Below are 27,505 nucleotides of genomic sequence, written 5' to 3' on the forward strand. Positions count from 1 at the left end.
GAAGAAAACTGTCAGCAAAACTTTCACATTCGACCGAACTTGGCGCGCTTTTTTCGGTCTTGGTTCGTGCGGCAGCTTCCATTGAGATGATTGAGCTTTGGTTTCCACGTCATAACCATAAACCCACGATTCGTCACCAGTTATGACCCTCTGGAGCAAATTTGGGTCGTCGCGGACAGAGTCCAACATCTCATTAGCAATGTTCATGCGATGCTGTTTTTGGTCGCAATTGAGCAATTTTGGTACGAATTTCGCGGCGACCCGTCTCATGCCCAAATCATTGATAAAAATCGAATGGCACGAGCCAATCGATATGTTTAGGTCCTCAGCAACTTCTCTAACGGTGATTCGACGATTGGCCAATACGGCCTTCTGAGAACATTTTGTACCACCGATAAACGTTGCTTCGGTCCAAGGTAGCTTCTCCGTATGCCACAGTCAACATTCGGAATGCATCCGCGCACTTAATTTCGTTTTTCACACAAAATTTGATACAGGTTCTTTGATCCATTTTTTTGAATAGGTAAAAATCGAAGACGATCCAAAACACGTGCAAGCAAAGCAGCTGTCAACAATTAAGTGAACATTCAAAATGGCCGAGCTTGTCGGCATAAGTGAGAGACATGAGTACCAACATAACGCCACAAAAAGATCGAAATTCGAATATACGTAACCCGCGAAAATTCAAAATTCGCGATACTTTTTGAACACACCTCGTAGAGGAAAACTAATTGCACCAATAGACTCACCGAAAAAAATTACTAAAGAAACATATATGACGCTTTCTTAATTCTTATAGTTGTTATAATTATTATAAACAAATTAGTTGCATAATTGTTTTGACAAAAAAATAATGACCGAATTTTGTAAAGAGTGCATGATGTGCGTAACATTTTATCTTTCCGTTTGTTTTCTGTTCCTGAACTCTCTAAATTAGTGTATACTTAAAATGAAATAAATAGATGTTTGAAAGTTAGCAAAAGCAAGAAGGAACGTTCCAGTGCAGTCTAGTGCAGGAATAGAAAACAAGCCTCTTGTTTAACTTTCGGCGATCAACAGGCATTATGTCATGCGCATTATGCGCTTTACGGAACTCAACTAATGTTGCATTCTTGTGTGATAAATGCTGACATTTTCGTAATAGCAAGCTTGCTTACTATCTGCCATCAATTTGTCAATCATACATACAACAAATCTGTCTGCTATCAACTTCCTTAACTATTCTCGGCCAATAGAAACCGTCCGTCCCGCACGTTCGTTCTCGGGAATTTTTGGGACTGACACCGTCGTCGGGGATACTCGACGCCGTCCCTTATATACGGCACACCTGTAAACCGGATGGTAGAGATCTAAGTGATCTCATCCCGGAGTGACAGCACCCCCGGGGTGAGATTACTTAGATCTCTACCGTTGACGACCCTCGCGACGACCCTCCGCTGCGCCGCGCACCGTCGATTCCGTGATCGCGACCAGCCGTCGCGCGGGCCAATCAAGACCCGTTTAACCGTTCATTGAGTTCTCCTCACGGCAATTCCAATCATTTAAACTAAGCATATATTAAAAAATAAGAGTCCGTCCGTTTATTTTTTTTTGTTATCCAAATCCGTTTAGCCTGTAAGAATATTCGAATCCGTTTCATTCGTTAGTAATAAACCATATATACAACCTATTTGTTTCTTTTGATCCAAGTTGTTAGATAAAACTTCACGGCATATCCGCGCCGTCATTCGGACCGTTGTCCACTTATTTTTGTTTGCTGATTTACGCGAGTTATTTATGTTTGCCGTTCTTTTATGGACATCTCAATTGTCAATTCTGTACCTTAACCCAGTTAACAAATATAATTACATTTTGTATTTAAATTACGAAGTTATCATTTCACAAACCTTGGCATCCGGCGAGCACATCCCAGCAACCTGTTCCAATATCCCGCACCGGAAAGTACCAACGTTACATGGCGCTCAAACAAGAACCGTTTCAAACCGACAAACCGTGGCCAAACTCGGAAGTAAATGTCGCTGACCGGTCGGGTAGGAAACTTACGACAAGACCAACTCGAAGTTTTGGTCCGAACCTATCAAATCGAGACTACCGGTACGCTAGACAAACTCCGCCGCCAAGTAGTCCAACATTTCTTCACAATGCCCGGCCAGGTTAAAATCCTCTACAAATCAAACACCGGGGCCACAAACTCCTTCCTGTCAAGAATTGTGACCGACAACGCCCACGTCAAGACCATGAATCAGATTCATAAGTGGAGATGCCACTTTGACGGAGGCGACCCTTTATCGTTTCTCGAGCGCATAACCGAGTTCCAACAAAAATACCTCTTTAGTGACGCGTAAATGAAGGCCGGACTACCCAAACTCCTGCGGGGGGACGCTCTCGCCTGCTATAGGAACGAGAAAGAAGACTGGGAGACGTGGCAGGACTTCTTAAGTGCCTTACGTCGCCACTGTTTGCCCTGCCGATACCCCAGGCTAAGCTAACCAAAAAGATACAAAAGCGACGCCAACAGGCAAAGAAAAGCTATGCCAAATATGCAACGGCAATGCTGACGATGATGCGCCGCGCCGGAAGCTTCACTCAAGCTGAAAAAGTAGACCGCTTCTACGAAAATCTACGCGGCAAGTATAAACTCTATGTGCGGCTGGACAAGATCACTGACCTGACTAGTTTAGCCAAGTAAGTGGTGGAATATGAAGAAATCACAAAGGCGCAGGAGGCCGAGAATAGGACCGACAAATAAAAAGTTAACGCCTCCACCACATACGATTGTTCCACGACCTGCTGGCGGTGCAAACAGCGAGGCCACGACCGCTTCAACTGCCGATCGCCTAAAAAATTCAGTTCCCAGTGTGGGAAAAGATGGTGTGCTAATCAAGGATTGCCACCCGCGGCCGGGAAACGCCGCAGCGGCCGAGGCCAGCAATTCCGACTCCCGGCCCGTATCTAGCTAAGTTACTAGCCCCGATAGCACGTACATGTCCGGGTGGGGTCCCGTAACATCACCGCTTAGACACCGGGTCCGAGATCTCTGTGATGATCAATGTTGCCAACGCAGGGCTGATAAAAGCCCTGCTGGAGGATCTGGCCAATAGTACGGGAAGAAACAATCAGTCTGGCAGATGGTACCACCGCTACCACTCCGGGCCAGGTCACCATTTCGATACAGATCTTGAGGCGGCAGCTATGCCATTGTTTCCACATCCTGTCGACACTGGAGAGCCCGATGCTAATTGGCACCGACTTATGGGCCCGACTGGGAATAACTATTCCCCCTCCTTCTGCTAACGCGCTTGTTCAGACCTTCACGCGACCCACCTACACAATTGCTACCGGCATCGTCCACCGCACCCCGCAGGAGGAACGGGAACTTCGGGCCTTCCTCGACTCAGGACTTCCTAAGTTCAACATCTGCGAGGACCGACCGACCGGGCCACCCACGTGATTTGGATAAAGACCGATACACCGATAAAACAACGATACCGACCGTGTAACTCCGCGATGCAAAAGATCATTAACGACGAGGTGCGCACCAAGGAAGCGGCTGGAGTTATTGAACCGTCCACTAGCGCGTAGAATTCCTCCGTCGTTATAGTACGGAAAAAGGACAACAAGCCGCGGTTTTGTATAGATTTTTGCAAAGTAAACAAGATCACGGAACGCGACGCATACCCCCTGCCCCACATCACCGCAACCTTAAGGGGTAACACCATCTTTGAGGCCCTAAAATGATACCTAAGTTTGGGAATTTATTGTCGGCAAATGAATAACTTTATATAAAAAAAGCTTAGAGGGCTTTATTGTACATATATTGATAAGTAAAAAAATATTTTTTAATTTTTTTTCATGCACAAAATGGCGGCGTATTGGCCCATTTACGAAATCGTCTTATTTAAAAGATGAAGTTTTGCGTGCAAGTTTTCTGCGAAATGGTTTATGTTCGAACCAAACAAAAAAAATTTACGTTATCTACATATTTAAAACTAAAACTAAGGAAGTACGTAAGGATCTTTGAAAATATTAATTTTTATCAAAATGGCAGCTATTTATAAAAAAAGTGCATTTTTCACACAAAAATTTGTTTTAAAAATGCTGATTACAAAAAGAGTTGTCAACATTTCGCAAAAAGCTTACGTACTTCCCTATAGAATAGTTACAAGAAAATTGTGTAAAAATTTCTAGTCAATCGGATAAAAATTGTAAGACTGACGATTGCAAGCAAATTTGAAAAACTGTTTTGAGAAAAACGCATTTAAAGATTTGGTAACTGATTTTTTGTGTATAAAGTTAAAAATTTTTAATTTATCTCTAGTCTGCAATGTCTGCCCCATAAAGCTGTCCTTTCACAAGTTTAGCAGCCTCATTATATTCCTTTCTTGTTGCTAATAATGATATTCTGGTCTCTTTTGCCTTTTGGGTGAAACTGCGCTCGGCAAGTACAACGCGCCGCGCATTCAATTTTTGGCAATAATAATAACAAGTAGTGCCCACCATGAGGTTTTAAACTTGCAAAATTTTCATTAGACTGTTATAGCCATCATTATAATAACAAACAGCCAAATTTGTTGCATAAACACAGAAAAACTAATGGCGTCGCATAATCACAGAAACTGACGCTTCCAGAACTATTTACTGATATAGTACAAGTAATAACATTTATATTGTGTTAGTCAAAGGTCTATTTTTGCTACATAAATAAAGCCCAAATATCTACAAAATATAGAAAAAACGGGACCGCTCCAAATCGCTTGCAGCTGCTCGGTAGGCGCATAGACACGATTCATTTAATCAGCTCAAACACTATAATACAATTTGAATTTTGTTCTAAAACTACTTACAGCATATTTTTATAAGTATAAACTAATGATTTAACAAAAAAAAATCGATTTTTTCAAACATCAAAGGTGGTGTTACCTCTTAAACAAATTACGAGGTGCCCAGTTCCTATCAACCCTTGATCTTCAACAAGGGTACTGGTAAGTGCCACTATCGCCCCAGAGTCGGCCCGTGACCGCGTTTACCGTCCCGGGTCAGGGACTCATGCAGTTCACGATCATGCCGTTTGGGCTGCATTCGGTCACGGCCATATTCCAGTGGTTACTTGACAATGTATTAGGCCCAGAGCTAGAACTGAACGTATTCGCGTACCACGACGACATAATTATCGTAAGCGCGACATTTACCGAACACCTATGACATCTGGCAGAAGTATTCCGACAAGTGCGAGACGCGCGACTAAAACTAAAGCCCGAAAAGTGCCGCTTCTGTGCAAACAACTTGAAGTACTCGAGGCATATCATCGACAGGCAGGAAATCCGAACAGACCCCGACAAAGTACGCGCTGTAACATAGTGGTCCACACCCACGAACATCAAGCAAGTACGTCTGTTCATCGGCCTGACGTCGTGGTACCGACGATTTACACCAGATTTCGCGACCGTCGCCGCACCCTTCACCCGCTTCACTCGCCAACTTGCCACATGGCAATGAGGGAAGAACGAGGAAACCGCGTTCCGTATTCTCAAGCACTCCCTCACCTCCTCTCCCATGCTCGCCTGCCCGGATTTTTTGCGCCGTTTCATTCTGCAAGCTGACGCAAGCACGGACGGACTCGGCGCAGTATTGTCACAGTATTTTGAGGAGGGCAAACGCGTAATCGTCTACGCTAGCCGCTCCCTCAATAAAGCCGAGAAAAATTACAGTGCAACCAAACTCGAGTGCCTGGCCGTCGTATGAGGGATCCGACACATGCATGGCTACCTGGAGGGCTATGAATTCACCGTAGTCACCGATCACCAGGCTCTCCAGCGATTGCGCCGCTTTGACTTCCCCACGGGATGCCTCGGGCGATGGGGGCTCGAGTTATAACAATTTAACTTCGACGTCAAGTACCGCAAAGGTCAGTTTAATAAGGCTGCTGATGCCTTCTTACGACTGCCGGCGGTAAGTAGCGCCCGCCGACCCATCACATGTGCCTATAAGCGCCAGTTACGCCGCGTACGGAACCGCCGCACGGATTTCCCTGAGTAAGAAATCCGACAAGAAAAACTATTTTGGCATATTTTGCACTCCACCAACTTCCGCGAGGAACCGGCGGACGAGCAGTAAAAGGCGTGCATACCAAAGGAGGACCGGGCCGCTATACCAAATACACGACGTCCCCACTGCCGGACACCTAGGCATAGCAAAGACCATCACGCAAGCCGCACGAAGGTACTATTGACCCAGGATATTTGCCAACGTAGCACGCTTTGTACTCTCATGCCCAAGCTGTCTGGCGCATAAGAGCTTGCTGGACCAACCAGCTGGCACTCTCCACACCGCCCACGCGGAAACCCCGTGGGAACAAGTCACCATTGATCTGGTTGGACAATTATTACGTTCATCGCATGGGCACACCTGGATGCTCGTGACACAGGACCAGTTCATCACATGGGTGGAACTCAGCTCACTGCACCGCACCACCGTCCCCGCCATCGTCCAGCATTTTTTGGACAAGATTATCTACCGCCACGGATGCCCCGCGAGTATAATTTCCGACAACGGCCGGCAATTCGTCTGAGGATAAATGAGATAGTTGTGCAAAGAATTCGGGATTCAACATCGGACTACACCCGCCTACGCTCCTCATTGTAACCCGGTGAAGCGCACCAATAAAACCATCAAGACTATGGTGTCACAATTCGTTGAACAAAACCACCGGGACTGGGACCAACATCTCACAGCCTTACAATTTGCCTATAATACAACACAACATGAAGCCACCGGGTATAGCCCAGCATACCACAATCACGGGCGAGAATTGTCAGAACCACCCCGAGGGCACCACCGCCAGAACGCACCTGTTGCCACACCGGACACCACGCACCGCCAATTAAGGGACGTTTATAAGTTGGTACGAACCAACTTAGCCCGTGCGTTCAACAGACAGGAAAAGTACTACAACCTCCGACGCCGCGCCAGGAAAGCTGCGATTGGGGACCTCGTCTGGAAGCGCGAACATCCATTGTCCAAAAGAGAAGACGCTTTCAACGCAAAGTGGGCACCAATATACAACGGGGCAATAGAAGTACGGAAAATTCTTTCTCCAGTAATCGTGGATTTGCGAAACGCAACCGACAAGTGACACCGTAAAGTGCACGTGCAAGACCTGAAGTCAAACCGCTGCCGAGAAACCAAACACACCGAAGACTCCGACCCAAAAAAACCAACCAATTCCGAGCGCACCGATACTACCGATGGCGAAAGCGGCCAAACCAGTCAAACCGGCTCCGAAGCAAACGACACCGGAGCAAAAGACTCTGAAGCAGACGACGTCCCCGATTCAGACGATGAGGATTCACCGAGGGCGATGGCACCGCCAAAAATTCAAACGCGTGAGAATCACGCTCTGAAGACGTGCGACCTCCAAAAGAAGAGGATCTCTCTCCCCATCTTGGCAAAGTACGAGGTGTGATCAAAAAGTAAGGTGACTTTTCATTTTTATAAAAAAATATTCATTTATTCATCCAAAATTATGTTATACCCTTCAAAATAATCCTCCTCTGATACAATGCATTTGTGCCAGCGCTTTTTCCAGTCGTCAAAACATTTCTGAAATGCACTTGTGGGTATTGCCTTGAGCTCCTCCTGCGATGCAGCCTTAATCTCCTCAATCGTCGCAAATCTTCGTCCTTTCATAGGCCTTTTCAATTTTGAGAAGAGGAAAAAGTCGCAGGGGGTCAAGTCTGGTGAATACGGTGGCTGAGGCATGATGACAGTATTGTTTTTGGCCAAAAAAGTACTCACTAGTAACGACGTGTGCGCAGGTGCATTATCATGGTGCAGAATCCATGAATTTTCTTTCCACACTTCCGGACGTTTTTTTCTTATTGATTCACGCAAACGCCGCATAACCTCAAGGTAATACTCCTTGTTTACCGTACGACCTTGTGGTAAGAATTCTTGATGCACAACGCCATGGTAATCAAAGAAAACTGTGATCAAAACCTTCACATTCGAACGAACTTGGCGTGCCTTTGTCGGTCTTGACTCTTCTGGGCTCTTCCACTGGGATGATTGGACTTTGGTTTCGACGTCATAGCCATATACCCATGTTTCGTCACCAGTTATAACCCTTTTGAGCAGATCAGGATCATCATTGACGTCGTTCAACATGTCTTAGGCGATGTTCATGCGACGCTGCTTCTGATCAAAATTAAGCAGTTTTGGAACAAATTTTGCTGACACACGTGTCATACCCAAAACATCCGTTAAAATTGATTGGCATGAGCCAAACGATATGTTAAGATCATCAGCTATTTTTCTAATCGTGATCCGACGATTTTTCAACACAATTTCTTTCACTTCCTGAACATTTTCGTCGGTTTTTGACGTGCTGGGGCGTCCAGAGCGAGGTTCATCGTTAACATTTTCTCGGCCCTCTTGGAATAACTTATACCATTTATAAACATTTTTTTTGCTCAAAGTTGACTCACCGTACGCCACTGTCAACATTTCAAGAGTTTTTGAACACTTAATACCATTTTTTACACAAAAATTAATACAAACTCTCTGCTCCATTATTTTCAACAGCAAAAAATCGCCGAGCACGCAAACACGAGTCTAACTTTTATGCCTCTCACATAAAAACAACACATGCTATATAGTCTAAAACTGTGAACATATGATCGTGACGAGTGTACCAACACAAAAAAAAAATTTTGAAATTAGAGTGTACACAGCGCGCGAAATTCAAAAAGTCACCTTACTTTTTGATCACACCTCGTATATAATGCGGCACCCCACAGGTCCTGGATCGTAGAAAGTCATATCCTGAAATGGAAACACTGGACGCATTGCTAACCGCACCAGCTGACGACGGGGAGTTTGAGTTGCTGTGGTCGCAAGCCATAGCCACAGCAATCAAACAGCCGCACTTGTTCAGCACGGCTAACTCGATGGTTGCCACCGTCGATCAACCGCCCGGACTGACCAGACAACATCCAGGGTATGCTCTACCCAGAAGCCACGCGCAGTGGCACTACCACGCAAGACACCAGCCGCCGCTCCAATGACCACCGACTGCCTTAGAAGCCTAATGACGGCACCATTAAGATGACGACCAGGAGCACCGACGATCCGCGCCCCGGGCCACAGTCTCGTTCAGAAAGGTGTTAGCCGTCGTCCCACAAAAAATCACATTGCGCCAACACAGACGCAGCCACGGCCCCCGACCGGGAAGCGTCCGCCCCCGACAGTAGGCTGTGCCATACAGCGTTCATCCGCCACCACGGCACACAAGTGGCAAAGCCTCCTAGAGGTACTGCCGCCACCTCCGAAACAGCTAAAGTCGCCACCTCCGCCGACTAGCTCGCGACCACACCCAGGCCGAGCTGCCAGGCACAGCAGCGCCGAAACCATCGAGCTGCCCTGGGACTCCAACTAAAACCAAGGAGAAGATCAAAGACAAGCTGCGAGAAATGTTCGGCGACGACTTATCAGACCTGGACAACGATGAAACTCTGGCCAGCACCCGATCACCCAGCCCGGTCGCCGCCGCTCCCGTGGAACGAGCCATACCGCCAGGCAACAATACCGCCGCCAGCGGTATGAACAGACGATTAGCCACCATGACAAGTCCGGACACTTCAGCAAACCGTGATCCCGACGGCTACACCAACCGCACCAAAAACCACCAGAACCGGCGAACTCCCGCTACCACCACCTCCAGCTACAACCAAGGCGCCCACAGTCAACCAGCTCACCTATCGGTGCCCGTACACGTACGCGACAACGTACCCATTCTCGTACCGTACCACGCCGCACACGTGGCACAAAAATACAAGGCACGCATTAGCGGAATAAGATACACCCTCCGCTTTGGCCATGACGGACACTGCCACTACGTGCGGGAATTTCCGGCGTAGTGGACAGAGTTCGCCACTTAAAAGCGGAGGGGGTGGTGTAACATGGCGCCCCTCCACCGTGCCGCCACTTCACTCCGGGCTGTACACACCACTATATGTAAGCCAAGCATGTGCGTGCGTTCGGCTAACCTTATCGCGATCACATGCTACCACGCGCGCCCGGCGCGCCACGCGCCGCGTTCGACAGGCGTTCCCACTCCGGCTGGCCTGGCCACGCGCACTGATTGGTGCGTCTAACCGCGCGGACCGATATATAAGCCGGCAGTGGGAAGCCGAAGTCAGATCACTCCGAGCCACCGATCTCGCACCTACTCTTCTCCGGATATCCTCGGCACTTTCTTCGCTCGCGCATTCTCGAGCACTCCTCGGAGACAGGAATTCTCGTTCGCAACCACCGTACGACGGGTATCCTCGTCGCTCCTAGCGGCTGGGAATACTCGGCTAATCCAATTCGCCTTCCGCGACAGGCATTCTCGTCGTTCCCGCGGCCGGGTATTCTCAGCCAATAGGAACCGTCACGCACGTCCGTTCCCGGGGATTCTCGGGACCGATACCGTCGTTGGAAATACTCGACGCCGTCCCCTTTATACGGCACACCTGTAAACCGGACCCTACGGGGTGACATCACTTATAGCGTTTTTGATTTGGCAACTCTACTCGACTCTAAGTCGAGTCGAGTCAGATCTCATGTTCGATTTGGAACTCAATCTGGGAACTGTCATGGCGGAAAGTGTATGCCTAACCTAAATTTATCAAAATTATTTCACCGTATTTTAATTGATATATTTATAACAATGAGTGAATTAGGTAAGAAATTTGTACTATATTGGTAATAAAATTATAATTAATGATATAAATATAAAAAACATGTGAACTATATGTTATCAATACTATGTCTCATGATACATAATTTGAATCGTAGGTAAAGATTTGAACTACAGAAAGATAATGAAAAAGCAATTTTATTTTAGAGAACACGATGCCATGCGGTACAATAAACACTACGCAAGAGAAAACTAATAAAAATGTGCACAAACTTGTTTTGCATGTGATTATTTATTTTCTTCGTCAGATAGTTCTGATGATAAATTGCAATACATTTATGTAATGCAGAAGAAAAAGATATAACGAATAAAACATTATATTACAAATATTGTTGATCATTATACTGAAGTAGAGGTAAAGTATAATAATATTTAATAGAAATATTAATTTCAATGTGTAAACTATTTTTTATCATATAAACTGTTTTAGTTTCAGAAATATTTTAGACTTTTAAGAAGAACTGTGTGCATATTATTAATTTATTCAAACAGAGCGATTATTGTCCAAAGAGTCCTTGCGGAAGAAAAAACAAAACAGCTAAAGCACATATATTAGTTTTCTTATGCTATATTATTTTTAAATCACGTATAAATATATTAAATAATTTAAATATTGCTGATAAAAAATAAATGTTTCTTTAATAAATTTTGATATAGGTTTGCTGCAAATAAAACATTAGTAAGGAGCGTAGCAGAGCGTTTTGACATGCAAATTGCTACAGTGCACCTTATTATCAAAAGAGTTACAAATTTCTTAATAGATTTGGCTCCATCAGTAATCCGATTTCCTGCTACAGAGCAAGAACGTCAAAAAAAGGCTCAAGAATTTCAAAATATATGCTAAATTGATGGAATTGTGAGATGTATAGATGGAACTTATATTCCGATTAGAACACCTGCCAAAATAATTCGTCATACATATGTTAACAGACACGACAAAACTGCAATTACTTTGCAAGGCATATGTGATGCAAAAAAAAGATTTATAGATTGTTTTACTGGAGTCTCTAGTAAATTTCGCGATGCTCGCGTATATGATATATCTTTTGTAAAACAGAAGGTGTCTGCAATGAGTGATTATTATCACATTATTGGTGATGCAGCTTATCCGATATCTATAAATCTTTTAACACCATATAACAGACAATTGACACCAGTGCAAACTAATTTTAATAAACATTTTTGTAGAGCATGAGTTAGAATTGAAAACGCGTTTGGATTATTAAAGAGTAGATTTAGACAATTAATCAGACTCGACATGTGGTCTGTAACATCAATGTCCAAACTCATTATATCTTGCTGCGTATTACATAATTTATGTATAAATAAAAATGATACGCTTGATTACATTGTTTACGAAGAACCGCCGTTTCCAATTCAGCCAAATATTTCCAATAATAATAGAATAAGAATGTTAGGCCAATTGAAACGTGATCGCATAGCGCTTGATTTAATTTAATATTTTGCTCATAGACTTATACAATTGAAGTTTATAGGAAAAAGTATAAAGTATATAATAAAATGTAATGTCGTATAATATTAATGTAAAATAAATTTTATTAAATATATTTTTAAGAACATATATAATATTAAGCATAAAACAGTCTTTTAAAGAATTTTTAACATGTATGACTTAAATCTTATTAACTAAAACGCTTATAAACCTTATTAATATCAATTGTTTAGGCAAATCATACATTGAAATTCTTATACTGTAATACGATAATATAAAGGAACAATGTCGAAAAAAATATTAACGGAATTTATCACATATGGCAAGTACTACTTTAAACATAAATTATACTTATTTGTAGAGAATAATTATCATAGTGGGATTTCATTCTTTTTACGTTAGATCCTTACATTGCAACAAAAACAAAAAAAAGACAAAATAAACTGTAAGTTTAATAAAAAACAAACCAATCTGTATTATAACATAAAATATAATATTTTGAACGGAAAATAAAAAGTTTTAAATAAAGTTTGTTATAAAATTTTTCAAAAGTTTTATATACTTTAGGAAAATTTTATAACAAATTGTGATTATATGCAAAGTATATTGTTCATAATGATATTATTTTTTATTTGTTAAAAAATAATTCTTAAAAAACTTCTAATTTTTCTTTATGTCTGCGCTCTTTCTGCTCTTCTTTCTCATTATTAATCTTTCATAATACTGTAAAAAATGTTTGAAGATTTCTGAACTTTTCTTTCAACTTCTTCTTCTTCTTCACAGTTTAGATTGTCCATTTTCCATTTTTTAACAGTGTGCTGTCCTATACCAAAACAAACTTCAGGTTTAACGCTATCGTCAATGCCACTGATTAAATAAAATTCTTCTTCAAAATCGATATCACATTTATCATTTTCCGATCTTTTATTATTGTTCGGGACGGCGCGAGAGACGGGGACAGGGTACGGGGCGTTGCCTCTTTTCCCGAATTCGCGGGAGACCGACGTTCGCGAGCGGGAAGCGAAGGCCGGCCGTCGTCAGGCGATGACACGGCCGCGAGCGCGAACATGCGCTCGAGCGTGACAAATGGCGAGCGGGAGCGTGCGCTCGGGCCGTGCTGGATTGCCAGCAAACGTAGCGACAAATATTGACGTCTTCGGTATTTGACGATCCTTCTGGAAAGATCCGGAGAGCGGAATGTTGTTGACGATCTCTCGTTTTCCCGCCGGAATCTTTCTAGAAGGATCACTGTCTTTATAAGGTGCGAGAGCAAGACGCGCGTCGCAGTCGCAATTGAATCTCGAGACAGATAGTACGCGAAAGTTAGAGTGCGTGAACTTTGAAACGGCTTGCTTCCCTTGTCGGACTTTGATCGGATTAGTACCGCCATCGATAAGCGTCGATGCGTGCGTGAGCATTGTGTCCGTTCAGAGTGCGGTGGGCTAGTTACACTTCGAGCGCGGTAATCTCCGGGTCCTTAAGAAGAGAACACATTCGCGTTGACTCACGCTTTCTTTGTCGGGCAGTCGCCTAAACCGTCTCCGTCTCAATATTTCGTTTCGCCGTCTCACAGTCTCTCAAGTTTCAAGTCGGAGCGCGAACATTTGCTGGTCCTTCGAGCCGGATTTCCGCGTTGCCGGTGCCGGATTTTTTGAGTGAGTGCTGTGACATGACGGTGATATTCGTCGACTATCGTTCGGTGAGCTTGCCTCCGCAAGATAAAAATGGCTAATCCTTGGGAAGACCTCGTGCAAGCTCAGCATGACCTGTTCGGTCACCCTTCTCTCGCGATCCTACGAGAACATGAGGAAGTCTGGAGAAGCCAACATAACGCTCGGGCTACTGGAAGCCCGCCTCCAGACCTTGGAGAGTTATTGGGGCAAGTTCGTCACTCGACATAAGCAGCTATTCATGGAGTACGGAGACGACCTCGAGGACCACGAGTACTTAACGGACGATCTGATGCTCAAGGCCGATATATCCTTCCATGTACAGAAGGGCACGTACCTTGACGATATGCGCGTGATGCGCGGTCCGGGCCATGCGGTAGTCGCCACTCCCGTCGCAGCTCTTGCTGCCACACCTGCTGCCGCCGTCGCGGCCGCTGCTCCAACCGTCGCGGCAACGGCTCCCGTCGTTGCGAGGTTGCCTCGCATTTCAATACCACAGTTCTCCGGTCAGTCCAAGGACTGGCCATCCTTTCGTGACCTTTTCTCTTTGCTGGTTATTAGCAATTAATCCGCCACGCCGGTTGAGAAGCTCCATTACATGAAAACCAGCCTAAAGGGAGAGGCTGAGCAAGTTACTCGTCAGCTACCCACAACTAAAGCCAACTTCGAGCGTACCTGGCGAGCATTGAAGGAGCATTACGAGAACAAGAGGCTCCTGGCGAGGTCATACATCTCACGACTTTTGTCACTACCTAAGATAAAGGATGAGTCGGCCGCTGATCTCCGCAAAATATATCATTACGTACAGACAACCGTCGGGTCTTTAGAGGGGATCAGTTGCCCCTTGACGCGTAGTGATGACCTTTGCGTGCAATTAGTTACGGGCCTTCTCGATTCGGTGTTCTGGCGGGAATGGGAAACGCAACTTAGTCGTACGGCGGAACCGTCATCCCTAGACGAGCTGCTCATGTTCATCAATCAGAGGATGCGGACTCTCGAGTCGCTGACTACCTCGAAGAGCGAGGCTGGCTCGACGAAAGCTTCTTCAAGTGCCCCTCGTCAAAAACAGGCCTTACAGGTGCGTACGCAGAGAAGCCAGCGAGGCCACTGGTTTCTTTGCAATCAGGACCACTACGTGCGCCAGTGCGAATCGTATCTCAGCAAGACGGCTGTCGAGCAGAAGCAGTTCGCGTCTTCCAATGAATTGTGTGTCAACTGCCTCGGCAAGCACAAGCTTGCCGATTGTCCGTCGAAAAAATCGTGCCTGTCGTGCAATGAGCGTCATCACTCAACCTTGCACGACGCATACTCCGCTGTCGCGATTGTAAATACTCATCTTGCGAGATTGCAGAAGAAGGCCCAAATGGCCATGCTACTGCAAACAGCTCGCGTCCGAGTGAAGGATCGCTGCGGTGTCGACCACGTCGTGCGGACACTGGTCGACACGGGAGCGGAGACGTCGTTGGTAACGGAGTCACTGGCTCAACGACTGCGATCGCCGCGCTCGCGATCAGCCTTCGCCGTCTTCGGGGTCTGTGGGAAGAAGTCCGGGGTATCGCGCAGTCTTGTCGAACTGCAGGTATCGCCTCGGGAGGGCGGTCCGTCGTTGCCGGTCTCTGCGTTAGTTCTTCCGCGAATAACGTTGTACGAGAGCGGCTTCCGGGCAGATCCGAGCGCCTGGTCACACTTGAACGGTATCACCCTCGCCGACCCGGAGTTTCTAGAGTTGGACCCGGTGGACATCCTTCTAGGAGTTGACGTTTACAGCACCATCATCCGAACGGGAGCGAGGCTGGGCGAGCGTGGCCAGCCTGCTGCACAACTTACGGCGCTGGGTTGGTTAGTCTCCGGACCAGTCGGTTCAGCGGGGCCTTCCGACCGCACACTGTCCTTGCAATGCAGGATCGAGGAGGACCTTTCTGGTGAGAAACTTCTGGCAGCTGGATGACCTGCCCATAGGTCTTGCGCCCCTCACTCCCTCCGAGCAGGAGTGTGAAGATCTCTACCGACGTTCACATAGCCGACAGTCGGATGGCCGTTACGTCGTGCGGCTGCCAGTGGTTGCCCCTCTGCCCAACCTGGCAGCCACCAAGCATGCCACTTCCCGTCTTCTGACGGGCACGGAGAAGCGATTGGCACGAGAGACGACCGACAGCGTCAAATGTACGTGGACTTCATGAGGCAGTATGAAGACTTAGGCCACATGACGCCGGTGCGAGCTGACCAAGCTGCCGGGGATCGTGTAAGCTACCTGCCTCACCACGGGGTTCTGCGGGAGGCCAGTTCCATCACGAAGCTGCGTGTGGTCTTCAATGGTTCTACGACGGTCCTGTCCGGCGATTCTCTCAACCGGAGCCTCCTGGTGGGCCAGAACCTGCTGCCTCCACTCGCCGACGTTCTCCTGAGGTGGCGGCTTTCTCGCTACGTCCTTGCCATAGAAAAAATGTACCGACAGATTCTGGTCCACCCTGAGAACCGGGATCTTCAGCGCATCCTGTGGCGATACCATCCCCAGGACGAGGTGATGGAGTATCACCTAAACACCGTTACTTACGGGTTGGCGTGCGCTCCATTCTTGGCGATGCACACTCTTCTCCAGCTGGCCAACGACGAGGCTGAGAACTACCCCCTAGGAGCTCGAGCACTTCGTGGGAAAGTTTACATGGACGATATCTTAACCGGCGCCTCTACCTTGGAGAAGGCATGCGAGCTGCAACGGCAGCTGACTGGATTGTGCATGGCGGGCTTTCCCCTGCGCAAGTGGTCGGCAAACGATGCAGCTATCTTAGCTGACGTTCCTGCGGAGCACCGGATGCAGCGGGACCTTGTCGGGATTGGCGGCCACACAAGACGCAAGGGACTTTTGGTCTGCGGTGGCATCCAGCCACTGATGAGTTCTTCTTCGCCGTTCCAGAGGCCACATTGACTGACGTCACCAAGAGATCGGTGCTCTCATTTACCGCACGCCTCTTTGATCCCCTCGGTTGGCTGGCTCCTGTGGTGGTGAGAGCAAAAATCGCCTTTCAGGCTACCTGGCTGCTGGGATTAGCGTGGGACGACCCGCTGGACGAGGCTGCCGCTCGACAGTGGCATGCCTACGCGGAGGAGCTTCCTCGGCTCGAATGTATCCAAGTTCCTCGCTGGTTGGACGTCGCATGGCCGGCCGACGCTGCGGAAATCCATGGCTTTGCCGACGCTTCTGAGCGTGCCAACGCGGCGGTGCTATACATGAGGACCAGCGTCGGCGATTCTTGGCGGACGAATCTGGTGGCGGCCAAGACCAAGGTCGCTCCTCTGAAAACGGTTTTGCTGCCTCGGTTGGAGCTGTGTGCCGCCGCTCTCCTGGCTAAACTCACCTCTCATGTCTGTTCCGCGCTCAGCCTGGATCGGCTTCGGATCCACCTGTGGTCGGACTCCACGGTTGCCTTGGGATGGATACGCGGTCACCCGACCCGATGGAAAACTTTTGTAGCCAACCGCGTGGCCGATATTCAAACCAGGGTCCCGGACGCTCTGTGGCACCACGTGCCTGGGCTCAAGAATCCTGCCGACTGCGTCTCTCGTGGTTTGTCCCCCGAAGAGCTAGTGGAGCATTCTCTCTGGTGGCAGGGGCCGCCGTGGCTCCGGACGGCTCCCTCGACATGGCCCTGCGATGCTGCCATGCCCGACGAGGATGGCTAGCCGGAGGCAAAGCTATTGATCCATCCTGCCCGGACTGCGCCCGCTCTCGTGGAGGAACCTGACGAGCTCCGACGATACTCGTCACTCCGTCGGTTGCTGCGTGTGACTGCCTGGTGTCGTAGATGGCTTCTCCGCGGACTGCCGACGGGCCCGAGCTGACGGTGGACGAACTGGAGAAGGCCAGGCTGATCTGGATCCGGCAAGTCCAGGCTGGATATTACAGGGCCGACTTACGAGATCTTCAGCAACACCAACCTCTACCCTCTTCCAGTTCACTTTTACGATTATGTCCATTTTTAGATTCTCAAGGCCTTTTGCACGTGGGTGGCCGAATTAAGCACTCTCGCCTGGCGTACGATGAGCGACATCCGGTCATTCTCCCAGGCGATTCTTACCTGGTGGTGGAGACTAGCCACCGCTGTTTGCTGCACGGCGGAGTCCAGATGACTCTTGGAGCGATCCGACAGAGATCCCGCGCGGGAGAGCCGTTGTCATGCTGTGGTTGCGTCGTTGCGTTACCTGCGTGCGGTGGCGGGCGGCTATTCCGCAGCAGCTGATGGGGAGTCTGCCGCGGGATCGACTCACTCCCGCGCGGTCTTTCTTCAACACTGGCATGTACTACGCCGGGCCCATTCAGCTGCGGACTAGTAGGGGACGTGGCCAGCGCTCGTACAAGGCATTTGTCGCCGTGTTTGTTTGCCTGACCACTCGAGCGGTCCATCTCGAGGCGGTATCGGATTACACCGCCGACGTGTTCCTGGCCGCTTTACGTCGGTTTGTATCGCGTCGTGATCTTTGTCACACGATCCAAAGTGACTGCGGGACAAACTTCGTCGGCGCCGACGCCCAGTTGCGGGCCTTCTTCACCGAGGGCAGCCGGGAGCTGCGCCGGATCGTCGGACGACTGGCGACGGAGCAGATTCAGGAGGTTCAATCCTCTCTCGGCACCGCACTTCGGCGGTATTTGGGAGGCTGCGGTGAAATCACTGAAACACCACCTGGGGCGAGTCCTGGGTGACTCCACCTTGACCTTCGAGGAGATGAGCACCCTCCTCGCTCAGGTGAAAGCGTGCCTAAATTCTCGCCCGCTCCAGGCGTTGTCCGACGATCCCGAGGACTTGTCGGTCTTGATTCCCGGCCACTTCCTGGTGCGGGGACCGCTGACGGCCTTGCCTAAACCATCACTGACAGAGCTGCCTGTCTGACTCGCTGGTAGCTCCTACAGCAGATGCGCGATCACTTCTGGGAGCGCTGGTCCCGCGAGTACCTGCACTCTCTTGTCCATCGACCTAAGTGGTTAAATGGAGTGGCCGATTAACACGTGGGACGCCTGTGCCTCATCCGGAACGAAACCACACCGCCTACACGCTGGCCGCTCGTGCGCATCGTTCAAGTTCATCCCGGTGAGGATGGATTAATTCGCGTAGTCATCGTCCGGACAGCGGCGTCGATGTTCACGTGTTCGATCGTCAAGATCGTCCTGCGGCCGGTTTGAGACAACGAGGAGAATGGGGAGCCGCTTGACTAGCGGTTCAGGCGCCTCCCCCTCTGCGCATGAATCTGCGATTGTACCTGTCTAGGATAGCAGCGTATTAATTGTTACATAAACTATAATAGAGTTTAGCTCCTTCCTTTGTTAACGCCTCTATTCTTTATACGCGACTCGCCATGACTGCCGCATGTATGTGGGTGAGATTTATCGCTTTTCTATACATAAAACGTCAGCTGTTCTTTGTTCGGGCTCGCCTAGCCTCGTTCGCGCCGAGGGTGCCATAAACTTCAGCGATTCGCGCTGTCCGCTGCGCTTTGCGAGCTCCTCCTCAGGGAGGTTGTAGTGCCTTGCGGGTAACCGGCACGGAGAGACCCCAAGGCTCGACCTGGGCATGTCGCCAAAAAAATGATTCGGGCGTGACGGGCGGGATGTTTGGAATGGCGCGAGAGACGGGGGCGGGGTGCGGGACGTTGCCTCTTTTCCCAAATTCGCGGGAGACCGACGTTCGCGAGCGGGAAGCAATGGCCGGCCGTCAGGCGATGACACGGCCGCGAGCGCGAACATGCGCTCGAGCGTGGCAAACGGCGAGCGGGAGCGTGCGCTCAGACCGTGCTGGATTGCCAGCAAACATAGCGACAAATATTGACGTCTTCGGTATTTGACGATCCTTCTGGAAAGATCCGGAGAGCGGAATGTTGTTGACAATCTCTCGTTTTCCCGCCGAAATCTTTCTAGAAGGATCACTCTCTTTATAAGGCGTGAGAGCGAGACGCACCGCAGTCGCAATTGAATCTCGAGACAGATAGTACGCGAAAGTTAGAGTGCGTGAACTTTGAAACGGCTTGCTTCCCTTGTCGAACTTTGATCGGATTAGTACCGCCATTGATAAGCGTCGATGCGTGCGTGAGCATTGTGTCCGTTCAGAGTGCGGTGGGCTAGTTACATTTCGAGCGCGGTAATCTCCGGGTCCTTAAGAAGAGAACACATTCGCGTTGACTCACGCTTTCTTTGTCGGGCAGTCGCCTAAACCGTCTCCGTCTCAATATTTCGTTTCGCCGTCTCACAGTCTCTCAAGTTTCAAGTCTGAGCGCAAACAATTATGTTTCTTTACAACGTTTCTTTTCTTTATCATATTTTTATATCGATTTTTACACTGCAAAGACGAACGAAAAGTTTCACTTATTTTTGTAATTTTATTGCTTATAAATTCCCACATGCATTTCTTATTTTTAAAGGTAAATGATCCTATTTATCCATTATTTTCATAATATAATTGTAGCAATTCTTTGGTTTTATCATCTGACCATAAAACTTTATGCGAATCATCTTCTTTAATGATTCATTGTTGTTAATAAGTGATACTGTATTACATGGCATCATGTTCTCTGAAATAAAATCGCTTCATCATTATCTTTCTATAGTTCAAATCTTTGTGCACATCTTAGCAATACGCACACAAATAACTTACCACTTTCAATTGCTATTGAATTGTTAGGCCGATTTTTACAGTAACTTTTTAGGCCAATTTTTACATTTTCCGATGAGATTGTTTTAAAAAATTTTAATGTTACATTTCCTGAAGAAAAAAATTATGTTATATTTTTTATGCCACAAAAGTGAAGATTCGTTGACGATAAAGCAAATTATTAATTTTACAATAAAATCTTTACCATTGTTATCCACATATTTGCATAGAATTCTTTCAGCCGTTTGAACTATTTTGTCGTTCTCATCTCGGATTATTCTCTGCTGTAGCGATTTTCTGTAAAATTATTATTTAAAATGTTTTCTTACGATCAAAACTTGTATATCATGCGACATGGTATTAACATATAGTTTTCATACGTCTTTTTATGTTTATACATTAATCATAATTTTATTACCAATATAGTACAAATTTCTTACCTAATTCACTCATTGTTATAAATATATCAATTAAAATACGGTGAAATAATTTTGATAAATTTAGGTTAAGCATACACTTTCCCCCATGACAGTTCCCAGATTGAGTTCCAAATCAAACATGAGATCTGACTCGACTCGATCAAATTCGACTCGGAGTCGGGTAGAGTCGCCAAATCGAAAACGCTATTAGGGATGCGTTCCACTTATCGCCCGCATCGCTCACTCACATTGACCGCGGATTTCCTGTTCTACTAAATTGCAAACATCGCAAGCGTTAACTGTAGTGGAACGGACTGTGGACGATCTAGTAAATATGGATGCTGCCGTTGTGATTAATATGTTCCATCAAAGAAATAATTATTCTTCTGAAAGTTCATCAAGTTCCGATGAAGATTGGGACATGTTAAGAGAAAAAAGAAAGCGGAAGCTTCGTCCGCGAATTATAAATTACATTGACGTTGTTGGCCGTTATATGGATTATGAATTTAAAAGTTATTTTAGGTTAGTGATCATTTATTAAAATTAGATTTTATTTGCATAATTATTTTAAAAAATGAGTTATTGAAATTGCCTGTTATTTGTAGAATGTCAAAGGCTACATTCAAATACCTCCTTAAAGTTATTCATGAAGATTTAATTAGGAAAGTGAAAGGCTGCCCTACAATTCCTGCGCACCAGCAATTAATGATAGCCCTTTGGAAAATGGCTACTATGGATTCATACAGGTAATGATCTAGTACAAATTCAAGATTTGAATGCATTGAATAAAATTCATTTATTTTATGTTCATAGTAATGTTGAAATCTGCAATATGTTTGATGAATTTAATATTACTTTGTTACAGATCGATCTGTGATCGGTTTAATGTGGGCAGAACAACTGCTCTGAGAGCAGTGCAAAGAGTCACTCGAGCTGTGTTTAGAAAAGCGGCAAGGTTTATTCAATGGCCTAGTGATGATCGTGCTATTACTGTAATGCGGGGATTTGAAGAAGCTAGCGGATTTCCAAGAGTTATTGGAGCCATCGATGGTACCCACATCTGTATCGATGTCGGCCCCAAAGGAGAATCCTGCAGATTATATTAATCGCAAAGGATTTCACTCAATTCAGTTGTAGGTAGATAACATTTGTCTTAACATGTTAATTGTAAATACTATCAGCCACATTGTAACTGTTCCCTGCTGCAAATTTACTTTAGAACTTTATAGAAATGTCTATAGTTCTGAATGTGTTTTTTGAAACAGGTATTGCATATACGGAATGGGGTTCTCCTTATACGACTTTTATAATTTTTAATAAAGTAATTCGTATGTTCATTATCTTATTAAAAATTATAAAAGTCGTATAAGGAGAACTCCATTCCGTATATGCCTATTTTAAAAAACACATTCAGAACTACAGATATTTTTTTCTATAGAAAAATATACGGAATGGAGTTCTCCTTATACGACTTTTATAATTTTTAATAAGATAATGAACATACGAATTACTTTATTAAAAATTATAAAAGTCGTATAAGGAGAACCCCATTCCGTATATGCAATACCTGTTTCAAAAAACACATTCAGACATTTCTATAGTGTTCTAAAGTAAATTTGCGGCAGAATTTATTTAGTATTTACATGTACATTTATTTGCAGTTAATTTGTGATCACAGAACTTTAATCACACATTGCTTCACCGGTTACCCTGGTTCTGTTCACGATCAAAGAATTTTTCGGCACTCTAAAGTGGCAAACTTTTTAAACAGTGAAGACAAGTTTTCTGGAGACAGCCACATTTTGGGTGATGCTGCATATGAGCTGCATCAACATTTGCTTACCTCTTTTCGAGACAATGGTCACCTTAATGAGAGACAAAACAATTACAATTATCGACATTCAGCAGCAAGAGTAACAGTGGAGAGGTGTATTGGCTTACTAAAAGGACGTATGCAAAGTTTATTGCACTGCTTAACAATGTTTCGAGTCAACTTAATGGCAGAGTATATTGTAGCATGTTGTGTAATTCGCAACATTTGCACATTGCGGGGAGATGAAATAGATTTAGTCATATTACCTCCACTTGCGGAAGAAAATGTAAGAAATCAAAATATTGTACATCACTTGAGACAGAATGTTGCGACTTATAAAAGAAATTTAATTATGGATAGTTTAAGAAAATAATCTATAGGTACATATTTTGTATTGGTAATGATATACACAATAAAATATGCTTATCAAAAAGTACTTTCTGATATTTTTATTCATAAACTCTGATTACAAACATTAACAAACGTAATGTTATCTTAAAATCTAAAATGTTTATAAAGTAATATATCTTGTCCTTTTATTCCACAGCCGTGAGACTCATTGCAATCACAAAAATAATACTTTTAATAGGCTTACAGTAAATGTTCATAAATAAAAGTAGAATTCAAATTTATAATAATACATAAATGGCATACTTAATAATTAATTGGCACATTTATCAAAGTTATGCTAATAAACTGAAAACTATTTAATTTAGACTTTATTTTTTTATTTATTTACTCTTATTATATTGAATATCCTGCAAACACTGTATTCAAAATAAAAATAAAATAGTAAATAAAATTTTAAAGCAAGTTTAAAATAAAAATTAACAAATCATTATATTTTTAGCTTTATCATAGGCACATTTATCACAGTGCAAATGCAATGAATAATGAAAAATACTAAATTATTTATTAACCAGCTTTTCGAGAACTGCAAGGAACTTTTTATCCATTTCCATCCTCTTTTTGTGTCGTTTTGCTTTGGCTTCTTCATATTCTTGTTTTTGTTGCAATCTTTTACCAAGCAGTGTGTTGGCATTCTGTTTGGAACTTGATAGCTTTACAAAAAATTAAAAAGTAGCATTTGTAAATCTAATAATGTAAATATAAAGTGATCAGAAAATAAAAAAAAATAATTCAAGAAAATCCAGACATTACAAAAAAATGAACTTACCAATTGTACACTCACTATTGTCAGATTCAACATCTGCATTCTCTTTTTCGCGTTTTTCCGATAGTCCTGAGGAAGATGCAATCGCCAGAGGGGCACACCATGCTTTTTTTTGAAAATATTTCATCCATGATCTTCAAAGAAAGATAAAATGATACATATTACAAGAATCAAGAAAATATTGGAACACATTTACAAATCTATTTTGTTTCTGTACCTCAAAAAATTGCCACGACCTTCTACCGTTGCCTGACTTGTTATTATGATCCTTAACTGTTTTATACGTTTTCTTCAAACTTCTCAATTTAGCAGCACACATCGGTCCAGTTACGTTATGTCCATTGCATTTGAGCATTTTGGCAATCTCTTCCCATATTTTCTTTTGAGAGTGTTTTCCATTGGTGAATTTTTCCTCGTTTTCTTTATAGGTTTGCAACATCAATAACACACAAGATGTTGTCCACCTGTAGAATCCTGCAAATATGTAATATACAATGTTACAAATTGTTTTATTCAGATTTTGTAAAAGATTGAAGCTGTGACTAATTTATAGAATTTCGGCATACCTCCATCAAATTCAGAGTTGTTAATTCCATCATCAGATCCAGGGTTGTTAAGACTACTTTCCTCTTTTGCTGCATTCAGTAACGTTGCAAATACAATATCTAAAATAAAAATAAAAAAAAAAGTTAATGTTAATTAACATTAAAATATAGCCTGTGTCGTTGACTTTCTGCTGTAATTCACTTGACACTACAAATGGCTTTAAAGCGTTTTTCTTCTTCTCTTTTAATTGAAAATAATAAAAAAACAATTATAAACATTTGTAGTGTTAATTGGACTAAGGCAGGTTTATAGGCAGGCAATAACTATCCCAGTGAGAAATGATAACGAAATCAATGTCGATTTTGTTATCATTTATCATTGGGATTAACTTATGCTGGAATCCGTAAAGTTCAATACTATGATTTCAATGCTTGTATTTATCGAGACTCGATAAACAGAAGCTTTGAAATCCTCGTATTGAACTTTATCAGAACCAGCACAAGTTAATAATTATTGCCTACATAAACCAGTCTTTACAGCAAAAGAAAACATTAATTTTAATGAAAAGGTTAACCTCACAAAAGGCGTCGATTGTTGTAGAATGTTTATAATCAATATGAGGTTATATCACTTACCATTACAAGCCCGAGTTGCATCTTCGGGTGATAAAATGAACTCTATTACTTTATCGTTGTCGAAAATCGCAACTTTTTCTGTAGCCATTTCACCACTACTGCCGAATAAAATTAAAAATAGCGCGAAAATGATTAAACGACCGCACCGACCCATGTACTAACTGCGAGTGTTGTGAGCTCGATGCAAGGTCCGTGGATTGGCGTTGGAGGGGAAGGAAGGTCGTTGCATCCACTTCAACGATGTGGAACGAAAATGGCGGCGGCCATACTTTTACTGCACACTCGCTCACTCACACAACTAATAGCTGTAGTACCTTACTATCTACGTACATACACTAACACTGACTCGCTGTCTCGAAAATGGCGGCTATGCAACGACCTTCCTTCCCCTCCAACGCCAATCCACGGACCTTGGCTCGATGCGGTCGCGATTAATGACGTCATCTATGATGTTTTGGTTGCGACCATTACGATTACGATCGTTATGTGGAACGCACTTATAAGGTTTGCAAACGTTGTGGACATTAAGTGGAACGCACCCTAGATCTGTCGACGACCCTTGCGTATCGCGAAATCGTCCGCTGTGCCGTTCACCGTCGATTCCGTGATCGCAACCGACCGTCGCGCGGGTCAATCAAGGTCCGTTTAATCGTTCGTAGAGTTCGCTGCCTGACGGCAACTCCAATCATTTACGCCGAGCACATATTAAAGAATACGAGTCCGTTTAGTTTCTTTTGTTATCCGAATACGTTTAGCCTGTAAGAATATTCGAATCCGTTCCATTTGTTAGTAATAAATCATATATGCAAACTATTTGTTTCTTTTGATTCGAGTCGTTAGTTAAAATGTTACGGCATATCCGCGCCGTTATTCAGACCGTGTCCACTTATTTTTGTTTACTAATTTACGAGAGTTATTTACATTCTCCGTTCTTTTACGTACATCTCAATTATCAATTTTGTACACCCAGGGACTTTGATTCTGTCCATGAAGAAATTTTCTAAACTGAGAAGTCGCTATCTTTCTACATACTTACAGTTCATGATTAACGTAACGACCAATAAGCTCTAGTCGTTTTATTAATCATGAACTGCGAGTATGTAGAAAGTGGTGACTTCTCAGTTTGGAAAATTTCCCCATGGACAGAATCAAAGTCATTGGGTGTACCTAAGCCTAGTTAACTGATATAGTTACATTTTGTATTTAAATTACGAAGTTATCATTCCGCAAACCCTGGCATCCGGCGAACACATGCGAGCAACGTATCCCGATATTCCGCATCGGAAAATACCAGCGTTACATAATTATTATAAACAAATTAGTTGCATAATTATTTTGACGAAAAGATAATGGCCGAATTTCGTAAAAAGAGCATGATGTGCGTAATGTAACATTTTATCCTTGTTTAACTTTTGGTGATTAACAAGGATTATGTTATGCGCGTTATGCACTTTACGGAACTCAACTAATGTTGCATTTTTGTGTGATAAATGCTGACATTTTTGTAATAGCAAGTTTGCTTACTATCTGCCATCAATTTGTCAAACTTACAAACAACAGATCTGTCTGCTATTAACTTCCAATCTGTCGTGTATTTTGACAAAAAAATAATATTGCATTCTTGCGTGAAAATTGGTAACATTTTTGCAATAGCAAAATTTGTTTAATATTTGTTTAAATTTGTTGTCAAAACTTTCAACAAATTTGCTTGCTTTTTAACGCCAATTTGTCATATACTCTGCCAACAAGGTTGTAGTATATTTGGTACCTGCTAACAGTACCAGAAATACCAATGTATGCGGACCATATGCGGACTAAAATCTGTTACCAACCTTTGCAGTTATAAAAATGGTTATAGGGGTAAGAAACAATCAATCACAGTCGAATATTCTCTTCACATTTGACTGAGATTGGTCAATTTTTATGACTTATGACTTATGATACCGACTAATAGCTTATTGTAAAAACCCATATAACCAAGCTAGATTTAGCACATCGGGCAAATTAATGCATTGCATGTATTGTTGTGAATTTGCAGGTAATTGGCTGGTTATAGAATTTGACGTAAAACTGAGTCAGCAACAGGCACAAAACACAACATCAGTTAATGAAATATAAAAGCAAACGTTTATTAATAATAATATATCATGTTAACAGCAAATTGTCGGCTCATCATGAGCTTGCATTCGTATATGTTATAATAACAGCAATATGTCAACAAAATGATGGCACGTATGCTATCAAAAGTTTAACCCTTAAACACACCGATCCTGTAAAATACGAAAACACATTTTCGGGTCTTGGAGACTTTTTCAACTTTGAGAAGCTATAACTTTGATTATAATCAATATTTTTATACAATTTTTTTTTAAATAAAAGTTCAGAATCTCAGGAGTGTGACTGCACAATCGGCATTGCC

At 44.2% G+C, this 27,505-nt stretch overlaps 4 protein-coding genes across 5 annotated transcripts; 3 read left to right on the plus strand and 1 right to left on the minus strand.

Moving 5' to 3' along the window:
* The first annotated feature begins 16,037 nt into the window (after positions 1-16,037).
* LOC105198742 lies at positions 16,038-17,542 on the plus strand. The gene is made up of 2 exons (XM_011165577.2): positions 16,038-16,734; positions 16,776-17,542. Exons 1-2 carry the CDS (start codon positions 16,038-16,040, stop codon positions 17,540-17,542), a joined length of 1,464 nt encoding a protein of 487 aa, XP_011163879.2.
* Positions 17,543-18,155: 613 nt separating this feature from the next.
* LOC105198743 lies at positions 18,156-18,747 on the plus strand. The gene is made up of 2 exons (XM_011165578.1): positions 18,156-18,312; positions 18,356-18,747. The coding sequence occupies exons 1-2, from the start codon at positions 18,156-18,158 to the stop codon at positions 18,745-18,747; spliced, it is 549 nt and encodes a 182-aa protein (XP_011163880.1).
* Positions 18,748-21,074: 2,327 nt separating this feature from the next.
* On the plus strand, positions 21,075-23,167 carry LOC105198745 (protein ANTAGONIST OF LIKE HETEROCHROMATIN PROTEIN 1-like). Of its 2 annotated transcripts, none has more exons than XM_039451093.1 (4): positions 21,075-21,440; positions 21,524-21,664; positions 21,784-22,055; positions 22,580-23,167. In XM_039451093.1, the coding sequence occupies exons 1-3, from the start codon at positions 21,253-21,255 to the stop codon at positions 22,022-22,024; spliced, it is 570 nt and encodes a 189-aa protein (XP_039307027.1). In that variant the 5' UTR covers positions 21,075-21,252; the 3' UTR covers positions 22,025-22,055; positions 22,580-23,167. The 2 variants fall into 2 exon arrangements, with proteins under 2 accessions (XP_039307027.1, XP_025996033.1); XM_026140248.2 differs by having other exon boundaries at positions 21,784-22,051.
* On the minus strand, positions 23,150-25,325 carry LOC120358158. The gene is made up of 5 exons (XM_039451092.1): positions 25,087-25,325; positions 24,472-24,570; positions 24,123-24,379; positions 23,909-24,039; positions 23,150-23,792 (listed from the first exon to the last, which is right to left on the minus strand). Exons 1-4 carry the CDS (start codon positions 25,238-25,240, stop codon positions 23,935-23,937), a joined length of 615 nt encoding a protein of 204 aa, XP_039307026.1. The 5' UTR covers positions 25,241-25,325; the 3' UTR covers positions 23,150-23,792; positions 23,909-23,934.
* Between the last annotated feature and the right edge of the window lie 2,180 nt (positions 25,326-27,505).

Source organism: Solenopsis invicta, chromosome 6 (genome assembly GCF_016802725.1).
Source record: "Solenopsis invicta isolate M01_SB chromosome 6, UNIL_Sinv_3.0, whole genome shotgun sequence".
NCBI classification, from domain to species: Eukaryota; Metazoa; Arthropoda; class Insecta; order Hymenoptera; family Formicidae; genus Solenopsis; species Solenopsis invicta.